At 34.0% G+C, this 27,150-nt stretch overlaps 1 protein-coding gene across 3 annotated transcripts in view; it reads left to right on the top strand.

The window, feature by feature from the left end:
• The window catches only part of SOX5 (SRY-box transcription factor 5), a 478,480-nt gene that overhangs the window by 131,941 nt on the left and 319,389 nt on the right, over positions 1-27,150 (top strand). For 2 of the 3 annotated variants that reach the window (XM_033118758.1, XM_033118757.1), the window contains one exon: positions 17,769-18,000. In XM_033118758.1, the coding sequence (XP_032974649.1) occupies positions 17,770-18,000 (231 nt within the window). In that variant the 5' untranslated portion in view covers position 17,769. The remainder of the gene's footprint in view (positions 1-17,768; positions 18,001-27,150) is intronic. The other variant, XM_033118759.1, reaches the window with a different exon arrangement.

The following is a 27,150-nucleotide window of genomic DNA, read 5'->3' as shown; positions in this document are numbered from 1 at the left end:
CACGTCTTCTCCAACACTTGTTACTGTCTTTTTTATTTCAGCCCTTCTAGTGAATGAGAAGTGATATTGTATTGTGGTTTTGGCTTGTGTTCCCCTAATGCTAATGATATTAAGCATCTTTTGTTCTTATTGGTCGTTTGTATATATTCTTTGAAGAAATGTCTGTTTAGATCTTTTGCCCATTTAAAAAATGGATTATTTATTCTTTTTGTTATAACAGTTGTACAGTAGGTCTTTATACATATACCGTGTTTCCCTGAAAATAAGACCTAGCCGGACCATCAGCTCTAATGCGTTTTGGGGCAAAGATTAATATAAGACCTGGTATTATATTATGTTATGTTATATTATATTGTATTATATTAACCATATTATCTAAGACCCGGTCTTATATTAATTTTTGCTCCAAAAGATGCATTAGAACTGATGGTCCAGCTAGGTCTTATTTTCTGGGAAACATGGTATATATATATATGTATATGTGTGTGTGTGCGTGTGTGTATTCTTTATATATGTTTATATACATACATAAGTATATATATATGTATATATGTGTGTATATATACATATATAAGCGTATATACACACACACACTCACACACACGTGGTTAGAATTCTTTATATATTCTGGATACAAGTCCCTTGTCAGATACATGATTTGCAAGTATTTTGTCCCATTCTTGGGTTAACTTTTCACTTTCTCTATACTATCATGTCCAGCAAAAAAGTTTTTAAAGTTGAGGAAATCCAATTTATCTATTTTTTTTTTCTTTTGTCTCTTGGGTTTTTGGTGTCAATTGAAAAAAGCAATGCCTAACCCAAGGTCATGAAGATTTATTCCTTTGTTTCCTTCTAAGAGGTTTATGATTTTAGCTCTTACATTCAAGTGTATAGGCCAATCGAGAGTTGTTATGATAACCAGAAAAACATCCACGTAAAGCATTTAGCACAGGGACTAGCACATATCAGTGAACAATTAATGAGAATCACTCGTACCTGTCTGAAACCAAAGTGAATGAATTTGTCCTAGAAATTATCTTTAGGTCTCTCTCCCAATACTGTTTTTTTTTTTACTACCTATGGAAAGAGATCCAAATAACAAGAGTTGCTTGTTATTTTAAAGAAACATTTCCATAGTGATTTGAATCATTATAGGTATTTATTAATAAGTCATTTAAAATAACAAGAATGAAAAGAGATGGAAGAAAAAGAGATGACAAGTTTGAGCAGATTTAAGATTCTACTGTTCACTTATGTAAAAGTTTGTAAACATGAAGACATTACAGTATAATGAAAATATTATCTTTGGAACATGTATTTCAATTGAGAAAATTTGGTTTATATATACAATAATTTAAATTATTATTAATTTTCTTAAGATGTCACAGAATTATGCTATCCTTAGTGGTTTGGTTTTCTTTTTTATAATATTTTGGTGGGTTTTGTGAATGTTGAGTAGATTATCCACAAATGTTTCTGGAGAGATTCCTCTAAGTGTGTTAAAGGAAAGCAAGGTTGGAAGTTCATGACAGTAAAGAAGTGAGTTTTTAAACATTGCTCCCTTTTGCAAAGGAGTATATAATTTTTTATCTCTATTCTGCTTTATTCTGTATGATGATTTGAATGACATTGGCAGGGAGTTTTTGATATAGTTTAATATGCTCAGCTTGTTTCATAAGAACTAAATATTTATTAGAAAGGAATTATTCAATTGTTTCTGAAAGTAGACCACCTGTATGAAGAAAGTTGAACTATGAGTGGCTGTTGCTCTAGTACCTACACCAGCCATGGATATCGGACAAGATAAACTCTGAAAGCAATATAGTTTACTCTAAAAACCTATGTTTTGTATTATAAATATATGTTTCATGTTGAATAGAAAAGTGTACAGATTGACAAAGGAATCGCATTTTACCCCATCTAAGGACAACTCCTTTAGATCATTGACAGGATAGTGTGAAGAATTCTTACACTGCAGCTGCAGCAGTCTTTGGATAAATAGAGGCTTTTATAACACTCAAATATTTGTCTCAACCTCAAAGGACACCCTGAAACAGAACTTTACAGATGATACAGCTCTCTCCATATAGGTCCTGGTGGCTCTTGCCCAGGGATTTCCTTAGACATTTAATATGTCTCACTGACTCTTTAACCAATGCAGTTACGGTAGCTCTCTTTGAATGGAAATTGGCTTCAGGCCTTCACAAACAATGTCAGCGTAGTGTGTAAGAATAACAAACGTGAAAATAGGAAATGCGTATTTAAATCTCTGGAAAATCATCCTCATGATTTGATGTTCTTGGACACATGAGAAGTAAGTTTTGAAAGGATTAATTTAGGTCAAAACTTTCCTTGAAACTTCAGAACCATATCTCACAGTCGCTACACACTCTGAGTGTGCACATAGCCAGCTCCCTTTGAAATACGCATTCTACAGGAAACACCTTCTTTAAAATGTAAGGTACAAACCCTTGATTCCAGCACACATTCTACCTCAGTTATGTATGCTTTCCTGTCTTTTAAGGAATATGTCGTTTTCTAGAGTTCTTAGAAGAAATAACTATCTCACAATCCAAAGATGTTGATAATATTTTGGTCAAAAGGAATCCAAAGCAAGTTTATGTAACCATTAAAAATGTTCTAGGGAATGATGTGTGGATTGTTTAATGGAGAATGAAACAGTATTTTAAGAAGTCTTTAAATGATCATGACTCCATAAAGTTGCCATCAGTAGAAAAACAAAACAAAACAAAACAAAAAACCCAAAAAACAAAAAGAAAAAAAGAGGAAGAGGGAGGTTGGGGAGAACTCTGTCCCCTTTGGAACACAGAGGTCTTTCAGTTGTGGGGGATCGGAATGGGGGTGTTTGGGAAAAAAATGTTCTAGCATGTGGTAATGAGGTTAAAAAAAAAAAAAAAAGAAACTGCAATGGATGATTACTTTTCTCCATCAAGGCTCCTTTATCCTCATAAGCTCAGACAGTGGTCAGCATGTTAGACACCCCTCCCTGTTTTATCCATTCCTTAACTGTGTTCTTTGACAGGACTGGTTTATACAGCTGGGCCTTTGTTAAGCTTTGGGGGAAATACTACAGAACAGCAGAAAATATGTCAGAGTATCTACAAAACAGTAAATGATGAACACTGTTGAGTGCAAGATTCCACCTTTAAAGTTTTGCTTTTGATTGATTAGTTTTTCTTTTATGGATTTGTAAAGTGAACATCTTTAACATGTTTAGTTTTTGTACTGACAGTTTTTATGGTGATATAGGTAAGTTGATTGTGTTAATCCATAAAAGTTCTTATTAACTATACTTTAATAACAGAACAGCAAAGAACTCAGCTATATTACTGACTGAAATTTCAATAAAATTAGACATTTTGATTGTAGTGATGCAGTATTTTAAAAAACATGTATATTATGTGTACTTAGCTATAGAACTGATTAAAAAGAGAAAACTAATAGGAAAAGCTATTTGCTTCAAAAAGTTTATATGACATACATAAAAAAAAATTAATGGAAATTTGATGGTGACATTACTGTTATCTGCATTTGAAATCTAGTATAAACCTTGTACGGTGATCTTTTTGTGTCTTTATCTTCGTCATACATTTGCAAGAGTTGGATGATTTTCTTCTCTACAGTATATGCCTTATCCTTTGACTTCTTCTTTCAGGGGCAGTAAACTGGTAGCATTGAAGTTACTACTGAAAGGTTTTTACACATTTAAAGGAAAGAGCTAACATTCCTAACTCGTCCACAGTGGCAGTATGAACCATACTTTTAAAGCATTTTCCCTCCACTAAAACAACAGGGAATATGCTAAAACCAGAAAGATTAATGGGGGAAGAAGATAAACAGTTAAGACGTTAAATGAGTTTAGAGGTCAAGCTAGAAAAATAAGAAAGCTTATGGATTTAATTCATATTCATCCAAGCAAAGAAGCTTTGGCATGAAAGGAACCAATGAAGAGGCTCAGCATTCTTATAACATCAGCCATAGCTGCATCCCGCTGTTTTGGAGTTTGGGCTGATAGATACTCATCGTCTTTGGCACTGCACCCTTACTTTTGGTCTTTTCATGATTATAATGGCAAATTCTTCATTTTGCCGGGAAGTTCAGAAAATGTGTCTTTGCCTAGTATTCCTGTCTCTCACATTAGAAGCTGTTGTCCTAGGAAAGATTTGTGCACTGTGTATATGTCCTTTGCTGTCTATTTTGAATATAACATAAATATTTTTTTACTTTGTTCGTTTTTCAACAGCTGTTGTAGAAACAGACTGCAACCAAGTCTGTAGGGGGCATGAAAAGAAAGAGTGAGTCCCCTAAATTGGCCAGAATTTAGCAATGTATAAACTTTTCCTTGTCAGTGTTATTTGGATTCCAAAGAGGGTACGGGTCATAATATTTTTCTTCATTGCACTACTTAGTCATTCTTAACAAATCTGACGCTGATGTTCAGTATTCCTTTTAGCTGTGAGCCTCCTTTCTCATTTCTGCTAGGAAAAAACAAAACAAAACAAAACAAAAAAAACAACACACCATTCTCTAGAGGTTTGCTTTTGAAGGCTTAACTTGCTTGATTTCACAATGACCTTTGAAAACAAAAGAAATTAAAACTAGACTGGTTACTTAATTATTTTTGTCATCATTATTAGATCCTAAATAAATTAAACACACCACAGATTTTATTTCAAGACGTACACCATGCTAAGAATAAGTCACTTTTGATTATGGAACAATTTGCTATTTATTTAGACTTAGCCAGTAATGTGAGAGGGGACAGAGCACGGGGGCAGTGGGCGGGGGGAGGAGTTCAAGAGGAGGCTTAGTTAAGGAGCAGGGAGGGAGACTCAATATAAGTACTTAAGGGTATTATTTTGGAAAATAAAATTTTATATTCTGTTTGCAGTTCTGCAAAAGGAGAGTCCTCCTGAGAGACTCAAAATGACAAAGTCATTAAAATAAATGAAATTATATTTTTCAGAGGGGTCAATATCATTAAGCCAAAGGAGATATTCTTCCCTATTTAAAACTGTTTTTTTGTATATGCACCTCACCTGACCAGTGATGTTCATGAATGAAAATCTACCTTATCTCACTATGAATATGGTGAAAATTAACTATTTTTATAAGTTATTACAAACATGTCCACATGTATGTGAACATATGTAGACTTGCATATATCCTCAAGAGGATAACAAGAAAAAATTGACTGGCATTATTTTAGAAAGCAGTAATTAAGAGATTAGTACTAGTCACTGTCGTAGTAATAGTATGTATTACATTTCCTTGGGCTTTTTTTCTTTTATTTTTTATGAGTTAGCAAATTGGAAGGAGTTTTTTCTACTTCTCTATTTTTTCCTTTAAAATACACAAAACTTTCAATGAAATAGTTTTGAATTACATAGTAAATAAAAATTGTTAGCATATGATTAGGATTAAATTAAGATGGTGCTGTCTAATTCTTAATAGAGAGGTTCCATAAAATAAGTATATTAGTGCCAATTAGCATATCATTATACAGTAAAAGTCTTCTGCCTTTCTGCTCCTCCTCCCTCTTCTTCCTCCTCCTCTCCCTGCACCCCCCACCCACACACACACACATGCCACAGGTACTTTCAAGCTTCCCTGAAAGGTCATTCAAGGATAGAATAAAAATTGAATTAATCCCTGTTTCACTAGCAGTTGTTCTGATGGGGAACAGAAATATTTGTACCTTTGCAGGGAATCCTACAGATTATTTTTAAAGATACCTTTTCAGAGATCTTGAGAATAGATATGTGTTTCTTACAATATTCTTTCACTAGTCATCTATCCACTTGTCTATAACCTGAAATTTATACAGGTGGCAACCATGTGTCTCAGAAAAATCCAAAAGGCTTCTGACTTTTTAGACTTTATTTCTTTAACTCTGAGGCACACAATTGCTGTGAAACTATTTGTCCCAACTTTTGTTTCAGAAAAATGGTACTCATGTTACATGCAGGGTTTTTTGTTGTTGTTTCTTCTTACAATTAATACAAGAGTTGTACAGCATGTACTGGAAGAGAGAGTTTTTGCGATTCCCTAGATTTCCTTCTTCCAATCCTCTGTCTGTCCGAGGAATGGAGTATGTGGCTACTCAGTGCTCAGCTTTCAGACTTACAAGGAGCCGAGCATCTGGGGAAACTCAGGAGGTGAGCACTTTCACGCTGACTCAGAGACCAGCCGTATGACTCCAGTCTGGCGCTGTCACGCCTGGTTATGGAAAGGCAAGAACAATGCCTCCCTTGAGAAGGGGGAAAAAAGTCTAGTGCAGTCCCAATTTTGATGTAAAATTTAAATCATCCCTCCACATCCTGTGGACTTAGAGCTGTCAGAAAGGCAAAACCCATGCTCAAATGGAAAAAGCTTTTTATTTCCCTAAAAAAGTATACCCGCTCTAACTATAATTACAAGTTTCTAGAACCACAAATCTTAATGCTGGATTATTCGAAGTAATTTATAAATAATCAGAAGAAGAGGACTTTGACATTTTTAACCTGTGGATGGCTGAGGTTGGACGTTCTTTTTCTGTTTGTTTTTGATTAACGACAAACATATAACAATACATGAATTAAATAATTCACAACAAATTAGTATTTACGGTTTTGATTTTTTTTCCTTCTAGATGCATGCATTTGGTCATTTACCGACAACCTAAAAGAAATTTCTCTTCAACACTTAGAGGTCTCAATCACTTCTGTTATGTTTTCTTCAAATAGATTTGGTTGAAATTTAGTGTATTTGATGATTTAAAAGATTCTGTGATTGAATATTTAATAACTCAAGAATAGGTGTTTTGAGATAAGGAAATAAAATTATAACAATTATTAAATGAGTCAAAGTTAGCTTTTTGTTTGTTTGTTTTGTTCTGTTTTGTTTTAAGTAGAAGGTACTTCTTGCCATATTCTTATGTTGGTAATCAGGAGAAAAGTTTTGATAATTTTTTCCCCCAAAAAAATGTAGAATTCTGTAAAAATGTTTACTAGCTCTTTTCTTTGTGAAAATGACTTTGTATATACGAGTCATAAAAGTCCCCCTAACTAGTTTTCCTGCACCTCCTTAGATTCATAATGAACGCTATCTTATTTTAAGTGTTAGAACATTGTAGAATGATTACAGTAGATTTTAATGAAATTTAATATTTTTTTTACCTTTTTTATTTATCAGGAATATTGTTGTAGGCACGTAGTAAGTGTGGATCAATTTTAAAAATAATTCAATAAATTGTAAAGATGAAAATTTTTAGCTGGCAGAGACATTCGTTTCCGTAAATTTGGGCTCTAGAGCCCAGCTATTAGAGTACTCATAATAAAGCAATCCTCTTATTTAGAAAACATTTCTTGGGGTCTTCATCCAATAATACATGGTCTGTCTTTGGAGTATGGAGTGCATTTTTAGTGATTTACAATTATTAGTGAGACAGTAGGAGAAGAAAGTAGAAAAGGAATCAAATTCTGAATTCTGAATCATTGTTGGATGGTATTTTGCTTCCATAAACTATTCGTAAATACTTACCTTTGGTATTTGTCTCCCTTGTTTAGAAAACAAAACAAATGGACATTTGAGAGTTAATTTTATTCCAGACTTTAGGTACATTAATTTCAACACTTCTGAAATATCCTATGTCCAACTAATAAAGAGGCACTCATGTCTTTCAGGAACTGACAAGCATAAAGTTTTTTTTCTCATTCTTTCCTTATCTCTAACTTCTGATTTTTTTTTTCCCTTTTCATTTTCCACACCTTCCTTGGAGAACCCTGTACCTCCTCATTTTTTCTTCTTCTTAGCCTCCCTTCCTTCTCTGACTCTTTGGTGGTTTAGACAAGGCTGGGGAAAGCCATTTGGTAAGAGCAGAGATCCTAGCAAATAGAAGAGCAAAAAGGTGGTGAACCAGGGGAAAGTGGTACTGTTCTTATCAGAGAGAAGGAATAGTAATGCACTACTTGATCTCAATGCAGAGAACATCTCAGAAACTGAACATATGACAAGGGAAACACAGGAAACAGCCTTGGTAAAAGTCACTTTGAAAATTCTTGGTGACTACAACATTTTGAATTGTCACAGTTTTAAAAACAGTTTAAACTTTTGTAATATTTATTACATGTTTTTCTGTACATTTAAATTATATTCTAGAATGATATTGTAAATTTATTCTTAGCTAGCTGCAGCTCAAAAATTACTTTTGTTTTTAGATTTCAATGTTATGGTAAGTTTTGTTTATAAATACTAGTAGAAATAAGAATCTACTATGGTGAAATGTATAATAAGGATTGTGAGTCTAGTCTTATGTATTATTCTGTGTTGTCTGTTTTTATATTTCTATGAAATCTGTGTTTCTACGTCCATTTATAGTTTATGCGAGGATCTGATGAACTTGTTCATACCTCTAGATAATAATAAAATGAATGAGGTGCAAAGCGATGGTAGAGAAGTATAGAGATTGACATGTTCTGTATCAGAAATTGATGGCAAAGAGGATTCATAGCAAGTAGAAGAAAAATGTTAAGACTACATGTTTATCACAAATCAATTTTCTACATAAAAGGCTTCTAAATGTTATGAATGACAGAGTTGGTTATAAAATATACATGGAATGTTCATTGGGTAAACACAAAGCTGACTGTAAACTTAGTAGGAAAATGAAGGTGTTCAAAACATGTTATAATGAAAAAGAACAAACCATAAGATATGAATAATAATTGAAATTCAGAGATAAGGGTGATGAAACTGATTTTTTTCCTTAATAAAATGATATACTAAATTTGTGTAATTCTGTTTATGAATCACATACAAGTGCTCGTTGTTTCATTCATTTGTATCAAAACTTGTCCTTTCATGCTATATGTCTATGTTGATTTCCCATATTGGATAGGTAATATTCTATTGTGAAAATATCTTTGATGAACAGTAGCGTTTAATTCCTAATCTTGATTAGCCTTCTCAGGTCAACATTAATTAAAGGGAACCAGACAGGTAAATGTAAATGTCCTGAACAAATAGGCTTATTACTTGAAAAACTTGACGCACATAACTTCTAGAAAAATAGTATAGTCTTTGGAAATGAAGGATTGCCAATTATTATTTTATTTTGAAACATCTGTATTTGTTGTTCTCATAAGGAGATGCAGTCTTGCAAATATTTTCAATCATTTTAAAAGTGTGTTCTACTATGCTTAAAATTTGACATGAAAGAGTTGAATATTAAAAATAAGCATTTAGGAGAGAAATTAATGGAAGTTATAAGTTAAATAAATGCCATGATCCAAAATTTTAAGGCATTGTATTTAGAATGTTTAGTTTTGTAGACTTGTTTAGAGAATAATTATGCTGCTTTGCTTACAACTTTGACTTTTCTTTATCTATCTTCTTTGTTCAATCCTTTTGATATGTTGGTCTCCCAAACTTGGATGGACTGCAAGATTCAGATTTTTCCCCGCACTTTGCTCTATTTTCTTCCTATTTTTCCCATGGAGAAACAATCCTGTTCTTAAATTCTCTCTGTTATAATGCAATGACCGAATAGTGTAACAGAAGCTATTTAACCAGTTTATGACTCAGTTTTCTCTTTTATAAAACAAGAAAATAAAAATAGTGACTCAGAATGTTGAGGAAAAAGTCAGTGGGAAATAATTATAATTATTGGTTAACTCTCTGTTTGTATTTACAAGATGACACTGCCTTAGTTACTTCCACAGAAGTCTTGCATTTTCTGGTTATCTGCTATTTTTTTTAAAAAAAATACTATTCAACACAGATTTATTTCTAAACTAAATTTCATATTTTTCTCCAATTTGGCATTTTTTCTAATTTATATATTTCTCTTTTTAGCAACATTCTCTAAATTGTATGTTCAAGTAATCTCTTTATCTATGAATTGTCTCACTTAACGTGTTCCCCAAATCTGCTTCCCCCTCTCAATCTTCTATCAGTCACTAATTTCTGAAGAATTTTCTTCCTAAAATACAATTTTGATTTTGTTACTGTGTCGCTCACAAATCATCTCCAGTTCCTTTCTACTTTCAGTATCAAATTCAGTTTTGGTTTAACCATTCAAAATTGATAGGCTTTAACCAGAATCACTCTCATCTGGTTCCTACCTTTCATCCTAGAAGATGTTCCTAGAATCTGCTGCTTTAACCAAGCTATTCTAGTCACTATCCCATATCATTCTATAAATTTCTTTAATTTGCTCTTGTCACTTCTCCCATCTGCAATCTTCTCTTCTTTTCTGTATCTATTGACATCTAATTTATCTCTGCTACCCTGTTGAATTCTCATAATTTGTAGGAAGCGTTCTCTGATTATTTTATCAAGACATTATCTCTCTATTATAGTACTCATTTATAAAAAGTCATTTACCTTAAAATATTCTTTCTTGATTTCTTAATTATGTTGATATCTAAAGGCACCTGTATAGTCAATATGTATATTTTTTTCAATTAATGAATGGATAGGTGAGTATACTAGACATATCTTGTCTTTTCATCTAAACTGTATTTCTTTAAGAGTGAACCACAAGGGTCTTCTTATCTAAGTTGCCTGTTTCCCCCCTAATACAAAGGTAATTTGCCTGGCACAAAACAGACCCTTACTCGGTTCATTTATTTATTTATAGAAAAATACATTGAGTGACAACTATGTGCTAGGAATTGTGCTGCACATAATTAATTGCATCTCATTAAGCATAGAGGATTAGACTATTCCGGGATGCAATACAGAGCAATTTGGAAAGACCTTTATGCAGTCATGTCTTTAGCGTTAATCTTGGAAAAACCAGGTGAAATGGTCCTGTACTTAACAAAATCTTATTAAATTCGAGATATTCAATGTGTATGGGGAATTTAAGAAAAAATTTAAAAAGATATTCTTGCATTCCAACTGCTTGTATTCTAGTTTTAGATACTGTGTATACTAATAAGAAGAAAAATAAAAATATTAAACTATTGAATAAATGTCACAGGTTTTACTGATGTTCAAATTTTTCATGTGGGCTACTAACAAGAATCCACGTAGACTGAGGTGGGGTAAAATCACTTCCACTATGGTGATACAGGAAGGCTTTTGTAGAAGAGCTGGAATTTGAGTTTGCTTTTTACAGATTTTTTTTTTCCAATTTTTATACAAAACTGCAAGCCTTAAAAGAAATAATACCATGCCAAAAAAAATAAAGAAAGAACCAGTAGAAGGCACTGCTTCCTAGGACTTTATCTCTGAATTAACCAAAAATTAAAATATTTAGAGAAAGAAAGAAACATTGAAAAGAAACTATTGTATAAGGAAAGCAGTTCCTACTCTGAGTCTTTCATTTTATGTTTCCTCCATATACAAATTCGTTTGACTTTGTATATGTTGTCATTTTTCAGAATGATTTCAGCAAAGAATAAATGCATCCTAAGCAGACAGAGTTAAGTTTAAAGCTGTAAGTACATGATTCCTTAGTAATAAGTCTATTAATAATGAACTCTGTAGCATTTTTTATAAAGTCACTTCACTTTTATAGTCTTTACTTAGGTGTTTAAAAAAGAACTATACAATTTTTTTCACAAGTACATTAGAAACCTAATTAAACAGGGTTTACCAATCCTTTACATAGAATTTATTTAAATAAAAGATACTTACGGTATCACTGAGCTTTATTTCCTTTTTTCTGACAATAATAAGACATTTTCTAAGCATACTTGTCCTGTAAGCCTAGATTATACAAGTATTAATAGAGAATAGTCAAAGGGTTCCTGGTTTTAGTTAGTAGCTTTCATTTCACAGATATTTATTTAAAGACTACTATTTTCAGAAATGATTCTAAGTACCGGGTGAGTAGCTGTGAACAAAAATAAAGTATGTCTTCATGTAGCTTGTATTATAGTGGGAGTGACAGATAATAAACAAAGAAATAAATACAAAACATGCCAGATGGTGGAAAGTGCTGTGAACAAAGCAGAGAGTCAGGAGCAATAGAGGATGGATGTGCTGGTTTAGGTGGGAAAGCAAGGAAGACCTCCCTGGGAAGAGATGGAGGAGAAAACTAAGTTAGGTAAGGAACAGGTGAATACACATCTTGGGTAGGAGGATTTCAGATTGAGAAAATACCAATTGTGAAAGAGATATACTTAAATAAGTAGTATATTATAATAATTTCCTGTTGCTGTTGTAACCAGTTACCACAAGTTTAGTGGCTTAAACAGTACACATGTATTCACTTAAAATCACGGTGTTGGCAGGGCTCATTCCTTCTAGAGGCTTGAGGGAAGAATCTGTTTCATTTCCTTTTCCAGCTTCTAGAGACCACCTACATTCTTTGGTTCATGGCCCCATCATCCATTTTCAAGGCCAGCCGCATAGTCTCTTCCAATCTCTCTCTCAATGACCCTCTTGCCTTCCCTTCTTGTAAGGACCTTTATGGTTACTTTGGAACCACCCAGAATATCCAGGATATTCTCATGTCAAGACCCATAATTTAATCACATCCGCAAGTCCCTTTTGCCTTGTAGGGTAACATATTTACAGGCTTCCAGGATTGGGATTTGGATCTTGGGTGTGGAGCATTATTCTGACTAAAGCAAAGCGTTTGCAAACTTGACTGTGCTTTAGAGTCATCTAGGAGCTTTAAAAATTTCTGCTAACTCGTGTGTACTCCGAAACCAATAATGACAGAATGTCAGGCAGTGTGACCCAGGCAGCAGTATTTTTGAAACCTCTCCTTATAATTCCAATGTGCAGCCAAGGTTGAGAACCACTGGTTTAGTTGTCTGTCTCATACTCTTTACCCTACCTCTAAGTTTGCTACACACGTCTGAATACCATTCAGGATATCTTACTGGCAGATGATTATAATGCACAGAGAGTCTTTAGCCAATAGCGAAGGACTCCAGTACTTTTAAAATTACTTTCACATATGGACTAGAGTAGTCTGCCTGTGCAGATTGCTACAGGGACAAGTAAAGGAAAAGTGACTTCTTGTAAAAGCAAGTTGCCCCATTGTATAAATGTACCACAATTTCTTTATCCAATCGTCTGTCGATGGGCATTTCAGTTGTTTCCATATCTTCACTATTGTGAATAGTGCTGCAATAAACATAGGGATACATTTTTTTGAATTGGTGTTTTGTATTTCTTTGTATAAATGCCCAGGAGTGGAATTGCTGGGTCGTAAGGTAGTTCTATTTTTAAGTTTTTGAGGAACCTCCACTATGCTTTCCATAGTGGCTGCCCCAATTTTCAGTCCCACCAACAGTGCATAGTCATGGAGATGTGAAATACAATATGGGGAATGTTGTAAACAAAATGTTGTAAAGATTGTGTAGGGTGTCAGGTGGGTACTGGACTTATTGGGGTGATCACTTCACAGATTGTGTAGATGCCTGACCATTGTGCTGTACACCTGAAGCTGATATAGTATAATATTGAATGTCAACTATAATTATATATATACATATCTATATGAATCTCTATATATATATACTATACACACACACACACACACACACACCAGGGGTGTCAAAAAATGTATATGAGTGGACACTTTGGTCAACGTTGCTCAAGCAGTAGTTTGCCGTAATCAGAAGTGTCTGGACGCTGATGGTGACCACTTTGAGCACCTCTTGTAATTGCAGAAGTCAAACATGATTTGTATTCATCTTTTGTTATTGGTATATATTGAGTATTACAATTTTAACACAGTTTTCCTTTCTTAACATGTGTGTACATTTTTTTTTTGGCACTATGTGTGTGTGTGTAGTATAGTCATGGAAGGTAAACTACAGCATAGGGAGTATAGTCAGTGGTATTGTAATAGCGATGTACGATACCAGAAAGACAGTAGAATTGGGGGGGTCATCACTTTGTGAGGGGTGTAAATGTCTAATCATTATGTTGTTTTATATGCCTGAAACTAATATAAATTTTTTTTTAAAAATTAAAAGCAAGTTTCCCCTTCCAAGGGAAGTTGTTTCTTATCTATTTCATTCATGTAACTCAACAGCTCCAGGACTGTTGTAGACTAGAAATGGGATTTAAGTAGAGACCCTGAATTACATGTTTAAATTCCCATTTAATGGGAATTGTGACACTTGCACATAGTAAGTGGTCAGTAAATGTTGATGATTTGAAGATTCCCTTTTGTCCTGGAATTAGACGTCAGTCCTTTCAAGAAGATTTTCTTTCTTTCTTTTTCTTTTTCTTTTTCTTTTTTAAGATTTTATTGGAGGAAGGGGAACAGGACTTTATTGGGGAACAGTGTGTACTTCCAGGACTCTTTTTTTTTCCAAGTCAAGTTGTTGTCCTTTCAGTCTTAGTTGTGGAGGGCGCAGCTCAGCTCCAGGTCCAGTTGCCATTGCTAGTTGCAGGGGGCGCTGCCCACCATCCCTTGCGGGAGTAGAGGAATTGAACTGGCAACCTTGTGGTTGAGAGCCTGTGTTCCAACCAACTGAGCCATCTGGGAGGCAGCTCAGCTCAAGGTGTCGTGTTCAATCTTAGTTGCAGGGGACGCTGCCCCCCATCCCTTGCGGGAGTCGAGGAATTGAACTGGCAACCTTGTGGTTGAGAGCCCACTGGCCCATGTGGAAATCGAACCTGCCGCCTTCGGAGTTAGGAGCATGGAGCTCTAACCGCCTGAGCCACCAGCCGGCTCACAAGAAGATTTTCTTGTCTTTAAACAAAACTGAGTTAAAAACTACTATTAACTCAGCATAGCTCCATAAGTTAATTTCATACTGGATTATGTGTCTGCCTCATTTCAGTTTTTTCGAAGTCTGAGTTATAAGCCTAGCACCTACCGCAAGAATGATAGAAATCATCTCTGAATGAATACCCCAGCCTAGATCCTCAGATTGTCCCTAGGTAGCCTTTCACTGCGACACAGCCATGTTGCTTTAGCTGTAGGAATTGGGAACCCTACATATGCCAGATATATGACAAATACATAGACTTTTGCAGAGCTTTCCTAATTCTTTTTTTTAAATTAATGACACTTTCCTTTGTCCAAAATGAAACCCTGTGGTAGATGAATAAAACCTTCAAGTTCATTGTTTTAGACTTTATAGATTTTGCTTCATAGAATTTTTATACACCTACACACTCACATGAGTGTGCGTGTGTGTGTATGAGAGAGAGAATGTTTATCCAGTTGTATATAAAGATAATTTAGCTATTGAAGTGGCTAGAAGTTTTGAGAAGAGTAGTGATATCTTAACTGTCTACCTTATGTCTGCTTTTGAACTTTTAATTTTCGTCATCATTATTAATAATATTAATAAAGTAGAAATCAGTAAAAAAGGTCATACTTTCTGAAAGTCATAAAATTGTGTATTAGAAAAGGCCAGCTGATGTAGCTTTCTGCTTTGGTAACCTGGAGACTGGCGTGTGACTATAGTCTGGCGTTTTCAGACAGGAGGAGTCTGATTGTGCACAAGACTAAGGTAGACATCAGAACACCAACTGATTAATTCCAGCAAGAATGATAATTAATCATAATGGCCATCATAATGGCCACACAACTCATAAATGCTATGGTTTGTATAACAAATGCATAATCTCCTTGCATTCAAGCTACATGTGAAGCCAAGAAATAGTTAAATGTCCCTTTATTGATTTACTCTGATACTTCACAAAGACCTTAAATATTTTAAATCTGTTCTGTCAACCCCTTTTCTACATGGGAATCAGAAGTTAGCTTGGAGAGCATGGAAGCAGAACAGTGGGAGCTAAATATCTCTAGTGTTTAGAGTTGTTATGCATAGGTTAATATATCAATTTGGTGATAGATATGGCGTTGCTGAGGAGACTAAAATTGTTGGAATTGTGTTAACTGCAGGGCCTTATTTCCTTTCTCCATACTTATACTTGAAAAAACCTTGGTAATGAGATCAGAAATAGGTAAAGACACCTGCAATGTGTCGGCCCGGTCTGCTGCTTCTTTAGACAGTGCTTCATGGTAGTCATCACCATTTCCTCCTATTCTCTGTTCTTCAGCTGACCCCTACTATTAACATTTCTTTTTTTACACTTGCTAATACATTTTATCTGTTTATTGTCAAGTATGACTGGCTATGGACCATTTCTCTATTGGGAGACTTGGTATTTCATGCTGATTTCACAGTTTAACTCTTAGAAGGCAATCCACTTTCCTCATTTTGGAGGGTTTTCTTTTCTTGTCTTTTCTTCTTCTTTTTTTTTTTTTTTGGTTTGTTTTTTGAGGGTAGCTGTGGGCCACACTATAGTTTTAAAGTTTGTGAAAAAAAAGTGTCTTACTCTGTATTAAATGCTCTACAAGTCATTTTTCATATGGTGCACAGTTCATGCTCAAACAGCATTACAAGTTGATATATATCTCACTTTAAAGGTGAGCAAATTGACATAAAGAGATTAAAATAAGTCTCACAGCTTGTAAGTAGTGAAATCAGTATTTTAATCCATGTTTGTCTGCATCCAAAGCTCTTATTTTTTTTTACAGTGCTATTGTTTCTTAAGAGAATATCTTCAGTACTTGAATACTTTTCTTTTGAAACTTCTAACACTAAAAATAGTATTATTCAAGAAAGGTTAGAGGCATCTCTTTTGGTAATACATTTTTAATTTAAAAATCAGTGATGTATATGAAAAAAGTGGGGTTGTATTTAATTAATACTTTCTTGCCTCCTGTCATACTGTAATAATGGACGATTCTGTAAACACTCTTTGTTGAACAAAACTTATAGCTTTTTCAAGGTCATATCAAGTTGTAAATAGAAGACTTTCATTTTTTATTAAAAATTTAAAGTCTGTATAATCTATGTAGAACTCCTAATGAAAGGAAAAGGAACTCTCTATTTAGCTGAAAATATCCACTACATATTTTAACCTATGATAATATTCTCAATCAGACAAAAAAATGTTTAAATTTTTTTCAGTTATCTAAGTGCAGTGTCATATAGGCATTAGCTCATCAAAACAAAATATCCTGGTTCCCCCTCCCCCCTTTTACTTAGGTGTCTAAGGAGCACACAAGTTTAAGAAGCCACATCTTAATCTTTTATAGAATTGTGGAAATAAAATTGAAATAACTTTATATTCTCACGTCTTTTACTACTTTGCAAATTTGATGTTAGAACTAAATGCCTAAATTGGGTGATTTAGAAGGTGAGGGAAGAAAAATTTTCAAATGTTTCAAAATTAACAGTGAGTGTAAAATTCATTCAATTCTAAATTAAGCTTTAAACAAATATCAAACTTTTTATCATGTGGTCTGAGGTACAAATAACTGATGTATCTATATTTCACAATAATCTCGCTTTTAATAAAATGTAAATATGTTATAATGGCATTCATTCATTTATTTTGTTTACTTTTTGATGAAATAAATTTTAGTCATTTCTCTTTTTTCACTGCCAACATTATTTGCTATTCATAGATGTTCTGTCTTCAGTAAGGTCTATCAAAGTGTAAAGCTAGATGACTATTTTTCTTTCCTTTAAAATGGAATGGTCTTTCATTATGCAGTATTCTTAGGTGAATTCTCTTGTTTAAGAAGCCAGAATACAAGAGAGTGCTATATTAGTGTATTATTCTCACAACAAACAAGCACTGTTCTGTTGCTACCTGCTTGGCCATTGTTTCTGATTGTGTGCTTTGCAGTGGTATTTGGATAGTTTCCTGCTCTCTGCCAGCACAAAAAGGCATTTCTGTTACAATGGCCCCTAACCACACAATGACGGCATTAAGGATTTATGTGGAGGTTTCATTATTTTCTCCTCTTTTGTTCCTTCCAGGATGTCTTCCAAGCGACCAGCCTCTCCGTATGGGGAAGCAGATGGAGAGGTAGCCATGGTGACAAGCAGACAGAAAGTGGAAGAAGAGGAGAGTGACGGGCTCCCAGCCTTTCACCTTCCCTTGCATGTGAGTTTTCCCAACAAGCCTCACTCTGAGGAATTTCAGCCAGTTTCTCTGCTGACGCAAGAGACTTGTGGCCATAGGACTCCCACTTCTCAGCACAATACAGTGGTAGGTTTCTCATGGTCTATTGTGCCTACACTCACTTTTTGACCAGTCTAGTCTTCTAATAGTTTGGCTTCAGTCCTTTGCTTTATAATTATCATCTACTTAATAGTCATACACAAGAGAACACTCCTAACATCTTAGAATTCTTTATAAGTAAATTGATTCCAGTAGGGAGGATAAGATAGGCTATATTTTTTGTTTGTTTCTTTTTTTTGTTTTTTACTAATTCTGCTTTTGAGACACCGATTTAATTAGTGGAAAAAAACCATGTAAATATAAGAATAATGTTAAAATAGAGTAACACATTTAAAATTAGCAGGCGAGATAGATTTCATTCTATTTCTAATAAAATGTTTTTTTCCAGATAGAGTTACAACGTAGTTTGAACATTTCAGCCATAATAAATCAGTGTTTTTCAATTTTTTGCTTTGCTCAGATTGAATTCCTGTATTCCTTATAGTACTGGGAATTTTAGAGAAGAATATATTTCATAGACACTATAGTTTTCTAATGGGACCACAGTAATTTCTAGTCCCATTCATGCTGTTGTTTGGATAATTCAGTAATTCCCTGGTGCATCCTTTTTCAGAATTTGAAACTCAGGATAATTTTTCTGGCCCCTCATTCTGGGGTTTGGATCACTGGGAAACTGTGGTTTCACAGATAAGAAGAAAGAAGACAGCAAAGCACCTTGGCTGAGGCTTAAACAGTAGACACACACAAATAAGGCCTTTAGGGCGGTCTTAGGAACTTAATTACGTAGAATCAGCATGTCGGCAAGGTGGCAGGGCACTTAGCTGCCAGTAAAGCCACCCTGGCCTTTTCAACATGGCTGCTTTGATGGATGTCACATTTTTGTGACCTCTCCTCCTCTTTAACATCATGAATACCCTTCATTTGAACTGGTTTACACCAACAAACATGTTTCATCACCCATTTTCATACCTTTAAAGAAAACTCTGTTTCTGTTAAATACCTTTTTATGGTTTTCTTTAGGAAATTATTAGATATCCTAAATGTGCTTGATACTGTAATACGCCCACTTGTTTATGTTATTACATTACTATATGTAGAGTTAAATCAACAAGAAGAACCAGATATCTTCTAATAGTTGTGAAATAGATACTATTCTTTGATATCCACATCAGATTTAAACACTCTCATTCAACATTTTAAGCCTTATAGGTAAAAATTTATCTGGGTAATTGACTCTGTGCAAGATCTTTCCACCAAGAAAAATGGATTAACTGACACTTATATAGCACGTACATTGATGTGGTGCTTTAACCACATTATGTATATTAACTCATTTAATTTTCACAATAATTAAATGAGGTATTGTTATTAATCCCATTTTACAGACGAGGGAACTGAGGCACAGAGAGGTTAAATACCTTGCTCCAGATCACAGCTAGGAAGTGGGAGAACTGGGGTTTTACCCAAGCAGTCTGGTTTTGGAGTCCATGCTTATAAACATTATAAGCTCTTTACAAGAGCACAGGCGTGTTTTATTTTCTGATGATCTCTTATTTGGCAAGTTAAATCATACTATCCATAATTTCTCCCTTCTTTCTCTACTATGAGTTCATGTTAGTTATGTGCAATTATCTAATTTTTTGGCCTCCTCTCAGAAAAGGTTAAACTAGGAAAAGAAAGGGGAAAATGGAAGTACACAGTTCAACAGGGTAAGGATGTCGGCCTCTCCACTGGTTATTTCATCACTGCTAATGCCTTTGCCCTCTCAGTATTTTGATCATTGCCTTGTCTCAGGGAGTACCCTATTGAGAGTGCTTCTCGGTTTGGTTTTCTTGTGATGCTATTATAAACATAAACACCCAAATTTGAAGAAGTGGATATAAATAGTTATGACTAGAAGAAAACCACAAAGATAAAGGGGAGACTATTTTAAGTATACTCGAGGGTAAGTATAAGAACAGCATATTGAATTACATACTGTAGTTGGCATGAGGGGATGCTGTGATGCAGGATGTTAGTGAAAATGAAACCATTCAGTTTGTAATGGAGTGTTCAGTTCAACTAAATAAAAACTATGAACTGCCTACTTTGTACCAAGATTTTTTGTTGGGTACTATGGAAATAGATTTGAATAAGACACAATTCCTTTCCTCAAGCAACTTCGCCTAGAACAGAAATTCTTAACCAGGGTGTACGGATAACCTGAAAATGAATGGAGAATTCTGTATGTGCACATGTGTGAGTAAGAATATGGCTTTCATCAGATTTTTAAGTAGATCTTTAACCCAAAATCTTTTAACCCAAGATCTTTTAAGTAGATTTTTAAGCAGATTTTTAACCCAAAAAGGTTAAGATCTACTCTTCTGGAAGTCAATATAGTTCAGATACAAATGATTTAACTTAGTTTTAGTGGCCATCAGCACTAATGTTTTTCTCTTCTTATATGTCTAATTTGTTTCTAAATTTTCTTCTGCCTCAAATGTTTCTTGATTCCCCCAGCTTTTCATCTCTTTAGTAAACAGTTGGAGGAGTCTACTGTACGATCTCAAATTTTCAGCCTCTTCTCTTTCCAGTATTTTTTCATCTTCCACTAGACTTGCATGCCTGAGAAATGAGTTGAATTATTTATCCCACTTTGGAAACTAATATGTGTCCTTGTTGCTTACAGGATTTAGTGTAGAGCTCTATGTAGACTAGTACCAAACTATGGCTTTAGTCTCCTCTCCTGCCACATCCTGCCATGGACCCAGTGTTCTGGTCATGCCAAGCTTTTGATATGTATTCATAAACATACCAAGTGACCTCAAATGACACAGCTTTATTCTTTCTACTAGAAAACATCTCTCTTTTTATATCTTACCTTCCTGGTGAATTGTGTATCTCCCACAAGACTGAGTTCAGAAATTGCTTCTTCTTACATGCTTTCACTGACCTCCCAAGGCAGAATGGTTGCTGCATTATTCTTTCATCCATGACAATTGTTTATATCTTTTCTCATGGTCTGAAACATATATATATATATATATATATATATATATATATATATATATATATATATATATAAATACTTAATTTTATGATTACTGATTAAATGACAGTTTATATTGATGATTAAATATATGTTTTGGGCAAAGTTGTTAAGATACTATTCATGGTAAATATGCAGATTTTTCTAGAAATTTTAGAATGAAAAAAGAATCTACTAATGTAGTATATTCAGTAAACAGAAAGTATGTCATAATAGTTATGATATATTCAGCTGTTAAGCTGATTAAGATATATTTTACCCAATTATCAAAATGATTGAATATATTTATAGAATTCAATTGGATAACACAAATACTTAATTTTTTTCTGGATACTAGGCCATTGTCATACTCGCATAACAGGTCCTTTTATTTCAGTAGGAAAATACATCCTCTATTTTTTCCTATTCAGTATCCTTGAAAACAGAGAATGTTGCTTGGTCTTTATATCATAGAGTTCAATTTAAGGGAAAAAAAACTGGTTTCCAGATTTCATTGCCGATTTCTCTGACATTCATGCTCCATTCTTAAATTAAAAAGAAAGATATTGAGAGGTCTACATTTTGTATTGCCCACGTAGTTTAGAAACAAAGTAAAACTGATAAGTAATCCCTGTAATGATGGCTTGAAGTTATAGAGATCCTTTTATGAAAAATTTAAGTTGGAAAATATTTCCTGAGGTAAAGTTCTGTATACTTCATGATGGTTGCCATATAAAGACTTTAAGGATTTAGGGTCCTGTCTTCATATTCAGGGTATTAACATGTTAACATTTGGAATTGGGTCAGATAAGGATGCAATTCTTCCTTTCTGAAGTTGTGTTTGTTAACCTTAATATTTTGTGTAAGCTAAGTGCCTAAATAAGAGATACTCTCAAACAGCTATAGCTGATGTGAAAACTATGAGTCCTTCTATTCTTGGAAAGTTTTTACTCACTATTCAAAGTACACTACAGATGAACTGTACTAAGCAAATTGTATATATATATGTACATATATATGTATATATATATGTTCTGTAAGATTTCTAATCAATATAAGGTTGAGACACAGATATTTGTATGTATATAAAAGACTGTTGGTTCCTTCTCTGAAGCTCTCATAATCTTGCAAAGCAATTAATAGCAAATTTTGATACTCATATTATCTCCAAAGTGCTAAAACGCAAGGTTGGCAAGTTTAATTCTGACATGAATGGAAAGGCAGTCCTGAGGTTTGTTTTTATTGAAGGTCAGATCTACTCTTCTCTCCACCCTACCCCCACTTTTTTAAAATATGGGTTCGGAGGCTGTCACTTCAGTTTCAGAGACAAGCAAGAATCACCATAATTTCTGGTTCATTTTTAATAATAGTTCTAACACAGGTGGATTTATTTCATGATGTAAAGAACTATCGAGAATACGTCCTCATGTCAATCAACATGATTATTTATGAGCACCAGAAGGGAGTAGAGTCTGAGAAGAATCAAGTAAAGCATTAGGGGCAGCCAGGGGAACTCGATGGTGGCCATTTTGGTGCTCATTTTCTATCTGGTTGCATGCACACTTCTGTTGGATAGATTGTTGTTCGAGTGTCAAATGTGATGTGAAATGAAAGTCTTGCCACCTGTGATTGCTGAATTATCAGTTGCCCTTTTTTCTTTTCACAAAATGTCTATTCTTATTTCAACCAAACTCTCTTTTGAATCCTTAAGTTCTTCCTGAGTTGAATGAATAGTTTTGTGTAACTGTAGAGTGGCTGCGTCCCACAATTGATTTAAAAAACACAAATATTTATTTTAACGACAATATTTTATTAAAAAATAATTGGAGTTGCCCATTCTACAGATAGCTGAATTTCATGTGAAACAGAATGTAAAGAACTATCCAAAACACGTCCTCATGTCAATCAACATGAGTGCTATGCTAATGTGTAATTTTTTAACATTTAAATATCTATTTGATTTGGAAATATGATGTGATAATATATTTTAGTATTTCCTTTATTTTTTATATTGATAATATTTTCCTGGAATTGTCAAAGAACTCTGGGTGTAATGTATGGAATTTAACAATACCCTCGATGTACCTTAATGTGTTTAAACATTTCAGGGACACTAGTTATCATAAAGCAAAATATAGTGTAAGTCAGTTTCTTCCTTGAAGTTCATCAAAAGGAGAAAAAAGTGTTTTCTTAAGGTGATAGGCTATAGAAGTTGAACATGTAGCTGAGAACCGGCTATAACATTATAGCAAGGTTCCAACGTATGAAATGCAAACTTAAACACTGAAAGAATTCATTCAGTGCACACAACACAGAGAGGCTTTTACTTGTTCAGGCTCACTGTTAACTTCGGATTCTTTATTTACCCAAAATAATTTTAATTGCTATATTATAGCTGTGTCTTGAAATACCCTTTATATAAATTTTGCTTACAATCTAACGGTTGTTAGTAATGTATTTTTGATGTGTGACTAGAATAATGTTGTGTGTGAAGTACTATTCAGAAAACTTAAGAAGGAAAAGAGAAAATGCATGTGTTATTTAAAATAAGTCACAGAATAGGGCCTTAATTATGGTATGGTAAAGATTCCTATTTTTATATGATGGTTTTTATAAGCTTTTAAATTTCTTGTTACCTTTGTACATCAAACTTAGCATTAGTTATTGTGATGGTATAATGTGTATTGTTGTTAACACCAGTGTGGTTATTGTGCCAGTTCTAATAATGAGAATTTCATTGTTTAGGGAGAGCAGTCTCCTCCACTCTAGACAAAAGTGTAATTACTTTTGAACGATGTGGAATGTGCTCAATTTAATAGCATGGAGAATAGATTCAGAAAGATTCAGATAACGTAAGCTTGGAAGCCATATGTGCAGTGTGGCAGTATAAAGTCATGATAGTAGGCAGTATAATTCTACACACACATCCTGGATTTCACACAATTTATCTATAAACTGTTGTTTTCTGTAAGAGATAGGCTTGCTTATCTGAACAAGGCCAATCCAACTGAAAGGAGATGAAAATGGTGACAAGTTTGTATTTGTTTTTTTTTATGGTAAATTGATGTTTATCATACAATGAAATTACATTGTTACAAACATTATTCTGTAAATGTTGTCAGAAAATACCACATGAAGCTGTTTATCTAAATGTAATTCCAGGCTTGTGTTTGAATGTAAGTGGTTCAATCTTTTTACTTGCATTGTTTCTGAAAATTACCCCCAGGGCTAACAGGAATGAGGACATGTGAAAAACAATCAGTTGGGGTCCAACAAAGCCATTGGATAAGTTGTGCAATAGATAGTTGTATCCCGTTGCCATACAATTCCATTCTATCTGGTTAGGGGAGGATCTAATATCAAGTTGAAAAAAATTGATTCATATTATGTCCACAGGATTTGAAGTTTAGTTGAAAGTTAACTGGGTCTTGAGTAATTAATGAATTACTCTCACATAAAAACATCGCTTTATATGGGAGGTGCAAGGTAGTTCAGGACATTAATGAGGGTCTACTGTTAGTATCACCACGTAGTGCTATGCAGTGACAGGGGAATCGATGAGAACTTCTACTGCTGTGGTAATGGGGGAGCATGTGTTTGCTTAAGAAGACTTAGCCTAATGAAATGTAATTGTTTTCATTTAATAGGGAGTGTTGTGAAAAGATTCCACTCAAAAACTTACAATGAATACCTATCAGCAGAGATACAGAAATAAGAACTAGTCTCTTCCCTCTTGTAGCTTTTTATGAGGTGTGATAAAAAAATACAGTGAATGTTTAAATTAAAAAAAAAATTATTACGCAAAAAGACACATTGCCATTAATCCCCCTCAAAATACTCCCCCTCGCTTCAAACACACTACCCCATTGTTCTTGCCACTTTCTGAAGCAGTTCTGGAAAACCTCTTTTGTGAGTGTCTTTACTTGATCCTCCATCATGAGAACACTCCATATCTTACATTGCTTCTGCCACGGCAATTTCTGTCAAATAAAAACATCATGGTGTATCATCATCCACGTTATTCACTGGATCTGGCACCTTGTGACTTCTGACTCTTCCTCAGAATCAAAATGACCATGAAAGGAAAATGTTTTGAATTGATTAAGGACAATTACAGCACAACTAAACACAATCACGAAAGAGGACTTCCAGAACTGCTTCAGAAAGTGGCAAGGACGGCGGCATAAGTTCAAAGCGAGGGGGAGAATATTGAGGGGGATTAATGGCAATGTGTCTTTTACTGTAAATTTTTTTTTGGGGGGGAGGTAAGGTAAGCACAAAAATCACTATAATGTTAGTAGAAACTTCATACAACCTAACAAGTGCTAAGGAGATTCACAGTTGAAAGATATTTCATTTGTGGGGATCAAAAATAGATTTATTTGAAATTGTTTCCACACACTAAAAATTACTAGGTGCCAAAATATTAAAAAATATACATAATGGATCAGTTATCATTAATGCAAGGTCTTTAATGTATAGTATAGTTTTGTTTTTGCCATAATATATGGTCCCAAAAGAAATAAGAAAAAAGTTAAAACAATACTGAAGACAAATGGTACTGTAAAGTTCTTAATATAAAACATGGGAAAGTTAGTAAAATATGTTCCTCATATTAATAGGAATAAAAACAACAATTTTAGTTATTTGAGTTTTAAATATATTTTTTTTTCTTTTTCTCGGTGACCACCTTGAATGAAGTGGAAAGAATGATGAAATAGTTGGCTAGGATATTGGAAATAGGGACACTACAGCAGTGCTGGAAACTTTCTTGAATGATGTTCCAGATTTTGTGGGAATGGATGTGTTCATCTTTATCTCATTTGTTATTCTAGGACCTGCATAATAGGATCATTTGTATTTGGATGTCAAAAAAATGAAAAGCCTGGGAACCAACCTTCATTCTGTATCTTTGATGTTTTGTTTTCAGTTCTTCATTTTCTTCCTTTGAGTCCTTTCCTCCTTTGCTCCTCTTCTTCCTCTCTCTTTCAATTTCCCTCTATCCGAAAACATTTTTAATGGGTCCTCTTGTGGATCTCAATGGAGCCATTATCAAGAAGGAAGACAGGGTAGGAGAATCAGCACCATTGTGCTCTGATATATACTTCCTTCTTATTTACATATATTGCCTCTTGGGGATTTGCCAAACCTTCCTGCAGTCAGCCTAGGTTTCTCCTACTGTATGTGATTAGTAGGTCAATTGATTCTGTGATAAAGTTTTCACTGATTTTTAGTGAACAGGGACAGGGTAATGAATTCTTCACAAAACGGCCTGGTATATTTCTTCAATTTATTCAGATTATATCCCTTTACTTTGATGAGCCGATGTTCGTAGTAAATGATAATTTTATTTTTAATGCCCTTATTTGGGGGGAAAAATAAAAAACCAAAAAATAAAGACACCTTAGAATTCTATGTTGGTTTCCAAATTATTTTTTGAAATTGTACTTATCAGTGAACCCAAATGTCTGGAATCTAGTGCTTTAGTGACTTCCTGTGCTCTTTGTGTGCCTGTACTGGCTTCCATATTATTTTTTTTGAAAACCTCTGTCAGTATTTTCAATCAGTTCTTGATTGTTTCTTTAACTTAGTTGATTTTTTTTGTCTTCATATTTCTTTCCTAATTTGAAGTTTTATAGAGATTAATAACAGTAAAAAATAGAGAACAGACATCATTTTCACAACTGGAAAGTAATTATGCTGTTAGTGTCACTGTATTAACGTAATATGAGTGATAATAGCAATGTGTTTGTCATTATTTCTTAGTTTTTTACTTGCCAAGAACAGTCACTAAGGGAATCCAGAATTAGGAATTTTACAGTGTTGGTGTCTGAATTCTAGTAATTGGAATGAAGTCTACAAGACTCAGTAACCCAATTGCCAGCGAGACCTCAAAATATTTCAAATAATACTTACATCATATTTCCTCTTGTCTATATCAGTTAGATACAACTATCCACTGTATCTAAAAAGGGAAAATGATCTTTTTATAACAGCCTCTTAAAAAGCACAACCATTTAGCTGTAAATGTGGATCTTAAAGTGAAGTCATAAAAATAATGTAAGGAACAATTTGCGCTGTAATTTCTTTTTCTCACTTAGTTTGTCAATTAGTCTCATATAGCTTTCTCTTTTAAAAATGTAGACAAAGACAGATACCTGGATTGTGGT

Source organism: Rhinolophus ferrumequinum, chromosome 10 (genome assembly GCF_004115265.2).
Source record: "Rhinolophus ferrumequinum isolate MPI-CBG mRhiFer1 chromosome 10, mRhiFer1_v1.p, whole genome shotgun sequence".
In the NCBI taxonomy this organism is placed as follows: domain Eukaryota; kingdom Metazoa; phylum Chordata; class Mammalia; order Chiroptera; family Rhinolophidae; genus Rhinolophus; species Rhinolophus ferrumequinum.
This window is presented reverse-complemented; position numbering and strand designations above follow the sequence as displayed.